The sequence below is a fragment of the Nyctereutes procyonoides genome, unplaced genomic scaffold (genome assembly GCF_905146905.1).
Source record: "Nyctereutes procyonoides isolate TBG_1078 unplaced genomic scaffold, NYPRO_anot_genome, whole genome shotgun sequence".
NCBI classification, from domain to species: Eukaryota; Metazoa; Chordata; class Mammalia; order Carnivora; family Canidae; genus Nyctereutes; species Nyctereutes procyonoides.
This window is the reverse complement of record NW_026575124.1, coordinates 3,442,695-3,456,373: the sequence shown is the minus strand read 5'-3', so window position 1 is coordinate 3,456,373 and position 13,679 is coordinate 3,442,695. Positions and strand designations below refer to the sequence as shown.

General features: G+C 49.0%; 1 protein-coding gene across 1 annotated transcript; it reads left to right on the top strand.

Annotated features, from left to right (window-relative positions):
* The first annotated feature begins 6,910 nt into the window (after positions 1-6,910).
* LOC129517397 (keratin, type II cytoskeletal 6A-like) lies at positions 6,911-12,244 on the top strand. The gene is made up of 9 exons (XM_055337197.1): positions 6,911-7,537; positions 8,431-8,645; positions 8,991-9,051; positions 9,208-9,303; positions 9,428-9,592; positions 10,087-10,212; positions 11,007-11,227; positions 11,447-11,481; positions 11,595-12,244. Exons 1-9 carry the CDS (start codon positions 6,998-7,000, stop codon positions 11,846-11,848), a joined length of 1,713 nt encoding a protein of 570 aa, XP_055193172.1. The 5' UTR covers positions 6,911-6,997; the 3' UTR covers positions 11,849-12,244.
* Positions 12,245-13,679: the final 1,435 nt, after the last annotated feature.

Genomic DNA, 13,679 nt, shown 5'->3' with positions numbered 1-13,679 from the left:
AAATGTATACTGCATGATTCCATTTATCTAAAGTTCTAAAATAAACACGTCAATCCAAGGTGGAAGAGTTCAAAGGAGTGATTTGCCTGCGGGCAGCGGGATTATAGGAAAAGGACACAAGAAGATTTCCTGGAGTAATAGAAATGTTTTCTATCTTGATATTATGTGTGTTACAGAAGCACGTGAGTTTGTCAAAATTGATTGAACTCCACTCTTAAGATCTGTGCATTTCACTGTACGTAAATTATACCAAATAATTTTTTTAATTTAAGAGAAATAATGCTTCACTTTTTACATTTCTATACTGGAGATGGGATAGAAAGAGGACGACTGGGAATGAAATCTAGAATACCCAGTCAACAGATTCCTCTACAGGGCCAAACACTCAAAGCCATATGGAATGTTCTTCTGTGCCTATCTGGAAAAATTCCAGGCTGTTTCCTGGAAGCAGCTGAGGAAGGGGCAGAGGAAAATGGGAAAGAAGCTAAATTTATCAGATCCCCCAATCCTCCTTGGTCACGTTAGTTCCACAGACTTGTGCCAGAGGATCTATTGATGGGAGAAAAAGGGAGCTAAAGCCAGACTCGGCTGGCAGTCTCCAGAAAGAATTCCTGAGGCCTACGGATTGCAGCAGCCCTCAGCTCTCTCAAGGACTTCCTTCATTGCTTTACCTCTGTAGCTTTATTATTTTTTATTTTATTATTTTATTTTTTTTTATTGGAGTTCAATTTGCCAACATACAGATTAGCACCCAGGGCTCATCCCGCCAGGTGCCCACCTCTGTAGCTTTGCTCTCACGAGTGTCACTTTCCCTGAGAGCTGCAAGCACTCCCCAGGATATAGTGGCAACGACCCCCAGAGCAGACGTGCCACTGATACACATCTGAAGGGTCTGAAGACTGACGTTTTACTAGGTGGTAGTAAATGACCTTATCTTAGCAGCAGGTAGCCCCTCACGGTCCTGGAAGCCTTCCTTCCAAATTCCTTAGAGACTTCTGCTATCCTTAGCCTCCAGTAACTAGAAGGTACACAATCAGCCAGGCCTCATGACCCCAGTGCATCTCCTTCTGCCCATGGGTCCTGTCCCCGTGCTGTAATAAAAGCACCTTTTTGCCCCAAAAACATCTCAAGAATTCCTTCTTGACCGTTAGCTCCTGGCCCACATCACATCATCGAAGATCTGTCACTAATCCCAACCCCAGGCTTAAAGTTGAGATTACAAAGGATTAACAGATGGAAGCTGCCACTAAATGCCGAGACATCTCAGAGGAGCAGGTGTGAGGCATGTCTGCTCTCTAGGATATTCATACTAAGAGTCAGATGATTTTGAGATGCACTCTTTGGATAGGAATTACTCCAAATTATCCTGAATTGGGGGAAAATATCCAATCATTATCTATCATTAACTAGACGTTCTCCCCTTACTGACATAAAGGGGGTCTCATTGGAAGGCAGATATCATCCCATAGGCTGCATCTCATCCAACTACTTATAGTATTTTTTTAAAGATTTTATTTATTTATTTATGAGACGCACAGAGAGAGAGAGAGAGAGAGAGAAAGAGAGAGGCAGAGACACAGGCAGAGGGAGAAGCAGGCTCCATGCATGGAGCCCAGTGTGGGACTCAGTCCCAGGACTGGGGTCAGGCCCTGAGCTGAAGGCAGCACTAAACCGCTGAGCCACCCAGGCTGCCCCCACTTATAGTATTTAAACCAGGTCTTTGTGTATCTCACTGGAGAGTTGCTGGAACATTTTTACCCAACTACATTTTTGTTTAATGACCCAGGATAGTGAGGTGGACCCTTCAGTGGTGAGGACGCAGGAACCAGAACCTTAAAGGGGAGGCAGGATGCAGAAAGGCGGCGGGGACATGATGGAGGCCGTGGAGAACAACAGAAGCCAGGCTACTGGCAGCTCCTGGAGATTTTCTCAACCCCTGGGGAGGCCTGGCTGGGCTCTGCTCAACTCCAGTTGCTATGGAGGACCTTGGACACATAACAGGAGGAAAATCTGGCCCCTCACCCATGTCCTCTCACCCTCCCCATCCCAGGCATGATCTACACCAGCCTTACTATATGGCTGGTTCTCTTCCCACCCTCGTATCCTTTCGAAAGGTCTTCATCTTCTTTCTGCCTCCGAAATCGCTTCTTCCCTCAGAACCTCCAAATGACTCACTTCCTCCAACTAGTCTCTCCGTGTTGATTAGGAAAGCCAAGCATTGTCCCCTTCCACTGAATTTGCCCCAATCATGCACCTATCAGTACTTAACCATTCAAATGCCCGTACCTACCGAATACCAGTGCGTATACGGTGAGTCAAAAAGAAATGAACACTTTCAAAAATGTGTTAGGCAGCACCTAGGTTTTATAGGAAAATGCACCAAGATCAATGTTTAAAGGAACAAAAGAGTTTTTTCTATAACTGTACAAACACTCAATCTGTGTCCCTCAAGGCACATGACACGCACCGATCCTATATGCTAACAACAGTAACCCAATTCATCCCAGACCCTGTGCTGCATACTGCTTTTGCTGGTTGAAATGGTGGCCACCAGGCTTCCCTTCATCTCCTCCAGGCTGTGAGGGGGAAGCAGGACAAATATGAGGTTCTTGACTTTTCCCCACTAGAGGTCACATGGAGTGACGTCAGGGGGTTTGGGACCACAGTTCCAGAGGCAGGCAGTGCTTTGAACCAAGCATCCCATTGAGCTCCCTGAAAAGTGTTCTCTCAGTGACCTCTGGACCCCATGACTGACCCTAGGTAGAGCCTCATCCCACTGGAAGATGGGAGTTGTCAGAAACTTCTAGCAGCTGTGGGTAAAGCCACTCAAATTTTGTGTCCAGATACATGACCCTGTCACTGTGTTCTCAGCAAATATGGATGGACCGTGTGTGTGGAAATTGAGAAATACAAGGGAAGCTCCGCACTCCAGTTTAGTGCACACCGTATGCTCACGACAGCCTGCTTATACAGTTTTGGAAGTTTCCATACTGTCTCAACCTCTCTATATGTCCCAGAAGGCTGACTTTCCTCTCCAACTTGGGTGCTGCTGTCTACAGTCCTTACACATGTGGCTGCATATGTTTTTCTTTCAGTGGGTGCTCCCTAGGGACGGGACTGGGTCTGTGGGATTCCCTCTGAACAGCATCATCCTGCACCAGGGCTGGCAGGTCTTAAACTTTTGATGCATGATGACAATAGCCTATCCTTCAGTCTAGTCTGCCGGCTCCACCCAGAGAGGCAGGAACACAAGGCAAATGCTCTCGAGGCCGACTTTGCAAGGGCTCGGGCTTCGGGGCTCCCCTCCTGCCTTCCTCCATGCTGGGGAGCATGCAAGGAGTACAGGCTGACCCCTGGGCCTAGAACAAAGGGCCTTCTTCATTCCGTGGTGCTCAGACAGCAGCACTGCACGGAGGCTGTCCTGGCAGAGGGAAGAGGCTGGGTTCGGCAGCCTGCCGGGGAGGAGGCCAGCTGTCATCGGTGTTACTCACGTTGCTTGCTTTAGTTTCTCTCACATAGTTGCCTGAACTATCACCCTTTGTTTGAATCTTGTTATGAAGGCCTGGCCTTCTCCACCCTGCTTCCCTGGGAAAATATAACCACCGTGGGACAGGATTCAGGAACACTGGGGAGATTTCACTGGAGGAATCAGTTCTGTCCCCATCCAGTGGGTCCCCACTGCCTATGAGCACAGCCCTCTCCTGAGAGCAGAAGCAGGAGCAGAGGGCAGAAGTCTGGACTCTAGAGGAGGACAAAGTATAACTTGGCCCAGGGCGGTAGTAGAAAAGTGAGATACAGAAGACAGGGTACCTCCTGGCAGCCAAAGATCTAGAAAATCAAGGGCAAATGAATCGGGTACAAACTTGACCTTTTAAGGGTGATGGGACAGGAAAAGAGTGAACCTTCCATGGAGCCCCCCTTCTCTCTAACCACCACCCTCCACGGCCGTAGGAGCCTGCAGCAACTCTCACGAGCCCTCCTAGCTGACCTTACTCATGGTCAGGGTCACCAGAATTGGTTCCCAGGGCATCATTCCCTGGCAGGTAGTGATGAGAATTTGCTGGAAAAAAAAAGTATCCTCATACATATTAGGAGAATATAATATACTATGGAATGTCTTAGAAAGCTATCAATAGGAGAAATACTTGGTCAGAAAATAAAATATAATGAAATATAATGCTTTATATTGCTGGTGCTCTTTGGTGCACATGCCAAGCTGGGAAGGGGATAATATGTTCAAGTTAAACCATCCTCTGACCGACTAACTGGTTGAATGTGAGGTTCCTGCTGCAACTGAATTACACACTCTACTCAGGGATGCGTCTCTCCCACCCAGAAAAGACATAAAATTAATACTAAAGGAGTCATTGATCTGGTCTCCTGTGCTGGTTGATGGCAGCCTGTCCCTGCAAGCACAGCCCTGAGGACAGAAGAAGGCCCAGTAAAGGGTGGCCCAGGGGACCCTGATTCCACATAGGGCAGAGACAGCAGTCTGCTGGGTTCCCGCCAAAGTCACAGACCCTCCTTCTCTCCGGCCACAGTATCCTTCCAGCCACTCGAGCAAAAGGAGCTGCATTTGCCCCAGAGCAGAGATTTTCTCTGTCCTGCTGCTCTGGGCACCAGCAAGCTTATAAATCATAATTTATATGCCCCTGCCACTGTTGTTCTTCTAGCTTCCGTGGCACTACACAACTTCTGAGAACAAGGGTAAACCTCCATGTGTGGCTTCCAGGTCCTTACCAATATGATACAGACCTGCGGCATTGGTGTCACTTCTTCCATCCCCACCTCCTCTGCCACACACGCAGCTGCACCTGAGTGCCAGTTCTTGAGGATTCTGTGCGTCCCTGAACCTCCCAAGTTTCTTCCTACTTGCATTATAGCAACGATATTATCTCATCTTCATGGAGCACTTCTGTGTAGGCCCCGTGCTAAGGCCTCTGCATTATTTCCCACAATCCTCACAACGTTGTGTGGTAGGCATTATTTCCATGCCCACTATACAGCTGTAAAAATGAATAATTTTTAAAAAGACACACATGAGTCTAGTTGTGAGCCTGAGTACTCTGTCTCCAGAGCCCACGCTCTTCACCAGGGATTGACAAAGTTTTTCTTCAAAGGGACACATGGGGGATCCCTGGGTGGCGCAGCGGTTTGGCGCCTGCCTTTGGCCCAGGGCGCGATCCTGGAGACCCGGGATCGAATCCCACGTCAGGCTCCCGGTGCATGGAGCCTGCTTCTCCCTCTGCCTGTGTCTCTGCCTCTCTCTCTCTCTCTGTATGACTATCGTAAATAAATTAAAAAAAAAAAATTTTAAAAATAAATAAATAAAGGGACACATGGTACATCATTTAGGATTTGCAAGCCATACACTTTCAGGGGCAACTACCCAACTCCACCACTGCAGTATGAAAGCAGCTACAGATATAAATATTGGGCACAATGCATGCTGCTCCTACCTGGCTTGCCAACCCTTCCTACCCCTCCTGACATCATCTATGCCAAGCCTAGAGCCCCTATCCCAAGAGAGTAGAGTGAAGCAGAACACCATGCCATGGGAAGGAATACTTCTTTCCCAGACGTGGGTGGAATCACATATCTTGGTCAGCCATTGTGCAACCAGGAGAGGAGGGAGCTGTTTCCGTTGTCTTGAGAAGGTACCTCTTCCCTATGCTCAGAAGAACCTCCTTTGGGCACAGAATGCCCTGTCCTCCTGGATATTGTGCACCCCAAAACACTGGAGAAATGGGACATTTGTAAGATAGTAACAAGAGTTTTTCTCAGGTCATCTCAACATGCCAGTTTGTCCTTCCTCTGCTGGTTGCCACTTACTCGTGTGTTCTCACAGTACAGCATGCCTGCAACTGCTCTCAATGCTCCTGGTATTCGGTCCTTAATGTGTGGGCTGGGGAAAATGGACCTCATTCCTCTCTAGGCCAAACACCACACTCACTCACAGCCTTCTTTCACTCTGAGATGTGTAGCCATTTCAGATTTTAAGCACTGAGATTAGAAATATAAATTTGGAATTTACTTGTGATGTAATCACACATGTAAGGGCACATTTTTTTATGATTCACTGTTTCTATATGCCCCTCAACTTTCCATACACACTCCATTAAGGTGTCTGCTTCTTGATTCCTAAGAAGTGTCAAAGTCCATCAGAACCAGAGTCAGTGAACGCTTCAACGATTTTTGTCTTACGCATCTTAGATTCCTTAAGTTCCAAGTGAACATACCAAAACAGGAGACAAAAAGATGTCTATGGACTCTAGTTGGAAAGAAACTGCCAATTGGGCACCTTATCACACGGGACGGGGAGCAAACGCTGATCTCACAGTATAAAAACTCGACTTTTCTATCCCTTTGTTTTTCAAAGGACTATATTGTCCCCAAACAGTCCCCACTTCCATGCCTAGGCCACCAGGAAGAACAGCCGGGAGCTCTAGAAGGACAGGTATAGACATGGTGAAAATCACTGCAGGCCAATTCTTGCTCAGGCCTATGGGCAAATGCCTATAAGAACTCACAGTCAGTCCCACCCTGATGGGAAGGGTGGTGCTGGTAGAGGAGAAAACCTGTGTGGGAAGGGGGCACACAGAGGAGTGTCTGAGTAAGCAGAAGGAAGGGACAATTATCACAGATCAGCTCCTTGTCTCCTTTGTTTGAGAACATGACTAACTCATGACTTCAGTGAATTCATATCCAGCCTTATTGTGTTGGGATCGTCAAGGCTGGAAGGCAGGAGAATTTCTCCATGACTAAAGGAAGCCAAAGAAGTAATCTTCATATTTCATACCTTTAAGAGGCTGGGGCTGATCTCACTATTTGTAAAGCCCAGCCCTTCCCAATCTGCAAGCTCACCTTCCAGGACGGGGCCCAGCCCATTTTCACCCTATATAAACCGCTGCCGGGAGGCTCATCTCACAGATCTGCTCCTCTCAGCTCTACCCTCCAGCCTCTCGCGCCTTCTTCAGCCTTCTCCTCTTCACGAAGCATGTCTAGCAGATCCACCATGAGGAGCCAAAGCATCGGCCACCGGGGCTTCAGCGCCAGCTCGGCCAGAGTCCCCGGGGTCTGCCGCTCAGGCTTCAGCAGCGTCTCCGTGTCCCGCTCCAGGGGCAGTGGTGGCCTTGGCGGAGCGTGTGGCGGAGCTGGCTTTGGCAGCAGGAGCCTCTATGGCCTGGGCGGCTCCAAGAGGATCTCCATCGGAGGCGGCAGCTGTGCCATCAGCGGCGGATATGGTGGCAGAGTTGGAGGTGGCTTTGCCTATGGAGGTGGAGCCGCCAGCGGATTTGGCTTTGGGGGTGCAGCTGGTGGTGGCTTCGGGCTCGGTGGTGGAGCTGGCTTTGCCGGTGGCTACGGGGGCTCTGGCTTCCCCGTGTGCCCCCCCGGAGGCATCCAGGAGGTCACCGTCAACCAGAATCTCCTCACTCCCCTGAACCTGCAAATCGACCCCACCATCCAGAGGGTGAGGACGGAGGAGCGCGAGCAGATCAAGACCCTCAACAACAAGTTCGCCTCCTTCATCGACAAGGTGAGCCAGGAGCACCTGCCTCCACTGGCCTTTCAGGGCCCCCAGACTAGACAACCAATGAATGTCCAACCCCGGGGGACACTCAGGAAGGAGGGAGACCAGCTCTCCCCCGGGGTGCCGCTTGGGCTCCATGTTCACAGCAGGCAGAGGTGATGGGCATCATCTAAACCCCCTGGGTCCCTTAAATGTCCCTCACTCCTGCCAGGGAAGGATACTCTACTTGGGGGAAGTGGGAAGCAAATTAAGGCAGTGAGAGAACAGGATGGGTTAGGTTGGCCTTCTGAAGATTCCAAGAGATTAAAAAATACTGCAGGTGGAAATCTGCTCTAGGGCTCTGGGCATGAGGAAAAAGAGTGATAGAAAAAAGAAAAGAAAAGGATTCTGCTTGGATTAGAAGATAAAGACTCAGAAATATTTCTATATCCATAGAAATACTAACTGGGTAGAACCAGAGCATGACCATCAGGGCATTCGTTGTAGAGGAGAACCGGGTACCAAAGCAGAAGGAGTTGGAAGCCAATCATTACTGAATTGGATTTAATCGTCACATTCTGCATATTTAATATTCCTTTAACTGAGGTCTGATTTTTAATACACTCTGTGTGATGGAACGGGGAAACGTGTGATGGTGCTTTTCAATAAAAAGAGAAGACTGTGCAATGTCACTGATAGGCTGCACAGCGTAGTAGTGAGACCACCCCAGGGGTCCACTGGAGGAATTTCACACTAGGATTGCTGGAGTGGGAAGGAATAGGTTTGAGGGCGCAGCATTGTCAGCCTCATCCTCCAGACATGCTCTGAGGCAGCCCAGGACCTGGGTGACATCCAGGGGACAAGTCATGTCTCTTTCTCCCTTGTTTTCTCTGGCAAATAACCACCTTGTCTTCCTCCAGGTGCGCTTCCTGGAGCAACAGAACAAGGTCCTGGACACCAAGTGGACTCTGCTCCAGGAGCAGGGCACCAAGACCGTGAGGCAGAACCTGGAGCCCCTGTTTGAGCAGTACATCAACAACCTCAGGAGACAGCTGGACAGCATCCTGGGGGAGAGGGGCCGCCTGGACTCGGAGCTGAGGAGCATGCAGGACACAGTGGAGGACTTCAAGAACAAGTGAGTTCAAGGGCATGAAGGGCTCAGTTCTTGAAATGCACACGTGAAGACCGCCAGCTGATCTGGTCCAGAGGTGGACATGGTCCCATAGGGAAACAGGTCCATGGCAATGAGAATCACAATTAGTGCCTCAAAACAACCCCAAAACAACAAAAGGGCCATAGAGATGGACGGGGAGAGAAAAGACACAAAAACTTTAGGGAACACAGGAAATCATTTCTGGGGCTCAGTGGCGGGAAAGCTCAACTTGGATATATCTGCTTCATGGAAACTGGGATGCCAGGCTGCTTCTGCGGGACCGTCCTGGCCACTGGCTCAGTGTCCCTCACCCCGTTCTCACTCTAGATATGAAGATGAAATCAACAAGCGCACGGCAGCAGAGAATGAATTTGTCACCCTGAAGAAGGTGAGCCGATGAACACCAGGGGACCGTGTTCCGCGGAGAGGGAGAGGACTCTGGGTCCCTGCACCATCCAAGAGGGCCCCCACGGGGAGGCTAAAAGTTTGGTTCAGACTGGGAAGGAGGGCTCAGCTGACTCCACGTTGTTGCCTTGTGCCCCAGGACGTGGACGCTGCCTACATGAATAAGGTTGAACTGCAAGCCAAGGTAGATGCCCTCACAGATGAGATCAACTTCACCAGAGCCTTGTATGACGCAGTAAGCATCTCCAGTCCTCTTGCATTTGCTGTGACGGGACAGTGCAGGGGGTGGAAGAGCTTGGGGTTGGATACCTCTGTGAACGCCACAGCAAGAGGTGATCTGACTCTCCTGTGCTCTGCAGGAACTGTCTCAGATGCAGACCCACGTCTCCGACACTTCCGTGGTCCTGTCCATGGACAACAACCGTAACCTGGACCTGGACAGCATCATCGCTGAAGTCAAAGCCCAGTATGAGGAGATTGCCCAGAGGAGCCGGGCTGAGGCTGAGTCCTGGTACCAGAGCAAGGTGAGTCTTGAGTTGGCAGCTGCCCAGGTGTGCCCGTGTCCCCTCCCTCAACACCAGCAAGGCTACATCCTTTGCTGGGAGGTGTGCTGCAGGGAAGCTGATGTTCTCTCATAGGATGGCTCCCCTGCTCTCATACAGTAGGCATTTACAGACTTTATGTCCAAGTTCAGTAAGTGAAAGAACCCAGGTGCAGGACGACAGCTGCATAGTTAAGGACCTAGTGATCTTTGCTTTTGTCTCCACCCTGATGCTGGCTCTCAGAAACATGACACAGAACATCGTTGGTCCCAACTGGACAGGCTATCAGCGGTCTCATCAAAAGAGGGCCTGTGATCAATGTCCAGTATCCAATGACCTTGCCACAGCAACTTTCCCTAAAGCCCCCTGGGAAGAAGCCACTAGGTCCAAGGGTGTGAAATGCCTGACCCAGAGGTCAAATCACCGTTGGCATGTGAAAGCCCATATACTCCACCTTCTCTCTCTTTGGACTCCAGTACGAGGAACTGCAGGTCTCAGCGGGCAGACACGGGGACGACCTGCGCAATACCAAGCAGGAGATTGCCGAGATCAACCGCATGATCCAGAGGCTGAGATCTGAGATTGACCACGTCAAGAAGCAGGTACGGTGGGGGCCTCTGGAGAAGAAAAGCATCCTTTCCTTGCTACACCACCAGCTGGTCAGCAGCCGCCACTTGGGAAATGCTGGGAATTGAGGGAACAGCAGAGAGGGGAGGACACGCAGCTCCCAGCCTTAGTGAGGTCCCACAGGTTAGGACACACTGAGGCCAACACCAGACAAGATATAGTCAGGTGACAGGAACAATCCCAGTTAGACTGTAAAAAGGTTGTCTCGGGGCCTTTAAAAGACATTACTGAAGGAGAAGGATTGGTTTAGGAATACCAGAAACCAGTCAGGAAAGAAAAGGGGAGGCGGGCAGAGGGGCACTTCTTGTTCCAAATCTGCCCAAGATTCACTTGAAAAAGAAAGTTGAGCAACGACCTATGATGATGATCAGTGTTGCCCAAGCGTATTAGAATCCCTTAGGAGTGAGGATGCCCAGATCTCAGCAGCTAGATGTGAAATTCATGTCCTTAAGGAAGTTGCTCCTAATTTTGTAAGCTCCTGGTCTGGCTATGGAGACAGCACTCGAAACAAGCGGGTAGGTCCATTTCTTCTAAATCTGCTGGTGTTTTGTCCAGTGTAATCCAGGGTCGTTAAAAAAAGGTTCAGGTGTTCTCACGGGGCTCCCAGACTAGATAATTTGTGCAGAACAGAAAAAGACTGGGCAAAAAAGGCAGATGTCCTTTTCCGTGATACCTGGGCTCTGGAACTCTACCTCGCTAGAAAGCAGCAGCGTGGTTGATCTCTGGAGGACTGAATTGCCAGTCCATTCTGCCTATGTCCCTCCTCTAGTGCGCCAACCTGCAGTCTGCCATCGCTGATGCTGAGCAGCGTGGAGAGATGGCCCTCAAGGACGCCAAGAACAAGCTGGCTGAGCTGGAGGACGCCCTGCAGAAGGCCAAGCAGGACATGGCCCGGCTGCTGAAGGAGTACCAGGAGCTCATGAATGTCAAGCTGGCCCTGGACGTGGAGATCGCCACCTACAGGAAGCTGCTGGAGGGCGAGGAGTGCAGGTGGGTACCTCACACAGGCCCCTCCAACATCTGGATCCATGTGCAGGAAGGCTGGCAGGAGCCCGAGTTGAAGGCCCTCTAGTTACGGCCACAGTGGCTGCTCTCAGAGCACCATTTGGAAGGCGGCTTCCCCGTGGGCTAGCCTCACACTGACGCTTCCCACTCTGGCCCACTGGTGGCTCCGACGTCTCATGCTCCCTGTGTTTTCCCCCTTCCTAGGCTGAGTGGAGAAGGCGTTGGACAAGTCAACATCTGTAAGTACCTTTGCTTGCCTCCCTCCCTTGCCCTTGTGCTCTTCTGGCCGGACTCAGGCTGGCAGGAAGAGCTCACCGTGTCTCGTGTGTCCTTGTCTGTCTCCCGTCCACAGCTGTGGTGCAGTCCACCGTCTCTGGCGGCTATGGCGGCGCTGGTGGCTTTGGCGGTGCCAGCGGTATGGGCAGTGGCTCAGGCCTGGGTGGAGGCAGCGGCTACTCCTATGGCAGCGGTCACGGCCTTGGAGCTGGCTTCAGTTCCAGCAGTGGCCGAGGCGTGGGGGGTGGCTTCAGCTCCTCTGGAGGCAGCAGTTCCACCATCAAATACACCACCACCTCATCCTCCAGCAGGAAGAGCTACAAGCACTAAGTCCTGCCATCGGCTCTGGTCCCATGTTGTCCATGTCTACAGCTGCATTGCCCTCTCCGAGGCTACTTCTCCTCCCCTGTCTCTGATTTCTCTTACTTTCTGGGTTTTAGCTCAAGTTGCTGAGTGCCTTCATTTTTCTTCTCTGTCTAAGCCTACTCCACCTGAGCTTCCATTGCTCACCATCTGAAGGCCACTCCCTGGGTCCTATATCAGAATAGGGCAACTTCTGCTGTCACTGGACCAGGATTTCCCCATCTCTTTAATGTTGAGGTCCTCCCTCACAATGGTTATGATAGTAGAAGTGTCCAGGTGTGTGATAAACAGGGTTTTTATCCCTGTGTTTATCTTCTGCTTCTTGATCTCTTCTAATTGCAATAAAGCAGATTTATAATATGATTTATGGTGTGGTATTGACTTACTTTTTCACCTTTGGCCCTTAGACTTTTTAATCGGTGGAATGCCTTATTATTATGAAGGAAACTCCCAATACCCATGTACCCTACCACCTTCTTTCAGATAGTTTCAATAAAGTGCAGTTTGGTATCCTAATGATCAGGAGTCCTTCTCAGATCCGCTTCCATATAAATGTTTGGCAAGTCGAGTGGCACATATATGGTCTAGCATCATTGTAAAATTATTTTTACTACCTGTATTCAGTAGTAGCAGCTTCGTCTCTCTAACTTGATCTCTAAGACTTCTCTGCCCCCTGCCTCAACTGCCACCCAGCATGCACAGAGAAATATTTTTCCATCCAATTATAGCAAAAGAACATTGACAAGAGAGAAGATACTTGATTTTTACTTGCAATTGCCTTCATGACCTAGAAACTTGTCTGACTTGTATCAAGAGCAATTAAAATATGTTTACTTCTGAACTGGAATTATGATTCTAGAAATACATCCTGAGAAATAGTACAAATGCAGGAAGGTATATCTACATGGATGTGAATTCCATTAATCTTCATAACATGAAACAATTGAAAATCTACAGCTGGACAGATTAAGGATCCAAAAACTGAGGCACAAGACTTAGATGCTAATTTCTTAAAGTGCAAAGGCAGAACAAGAATGGCAACTCCCTCTTCCTTACCTTATCAGCCTCTCATAGGGACTTAAAGAAGTCCTATTGCTCTGATGAGATGGTCTCACATCCCTTCTAGGTGTGTCCTGGCCTGCTTTGGCTTCTAAGAATGGTTAAGGGGAAATTCAGGATACAGGGAAAAGATGGTCTATTAACCTCTACTTCTAAAGGCCAGTTGCTGTTTCTAGTCCATTTTCTCCATACCCCTAACTCCAACTCAGCATAGGAAAAATTCCCATGGATTGGCTAATTTATAAAGGTGTTCCTGGATCCTACTGTGTTCCCCTCTAACCATTCCTGCAGGGAGCAGGGATAGCCTTTCATTTTGGCACCAACTCACTTTCTGCACAGAATTTACCTAACACCATATTTGTGACATTTGGCTTCCAAAATCTAAGTCCACTCACCACACACTAATATTCCCATGAGGAATAATGGAATGTAAAATAATTAGCAAAGAAATTTATCTAGGATGTAGCAATACACAATAAGGAGGCCAAAAAATTATATATGCATATATGGATTTAAATTAAAATCTTACGGTGCATGTACATCAAAACTATAATCAAGAAAGACTACAAACAAGTCTATACTTATAAATTTGATAATTTAGATGAAATGGGCTAAATTAGAAAGACATAAAACTACTAAAGCGGACACAAGGAGAAGCAGATCAGCAGATTAGTCCTGTACCTATTAAAGAAATCAAATCAATAATATATAATATTCCAAAAAAGAAAATACCAGGTCT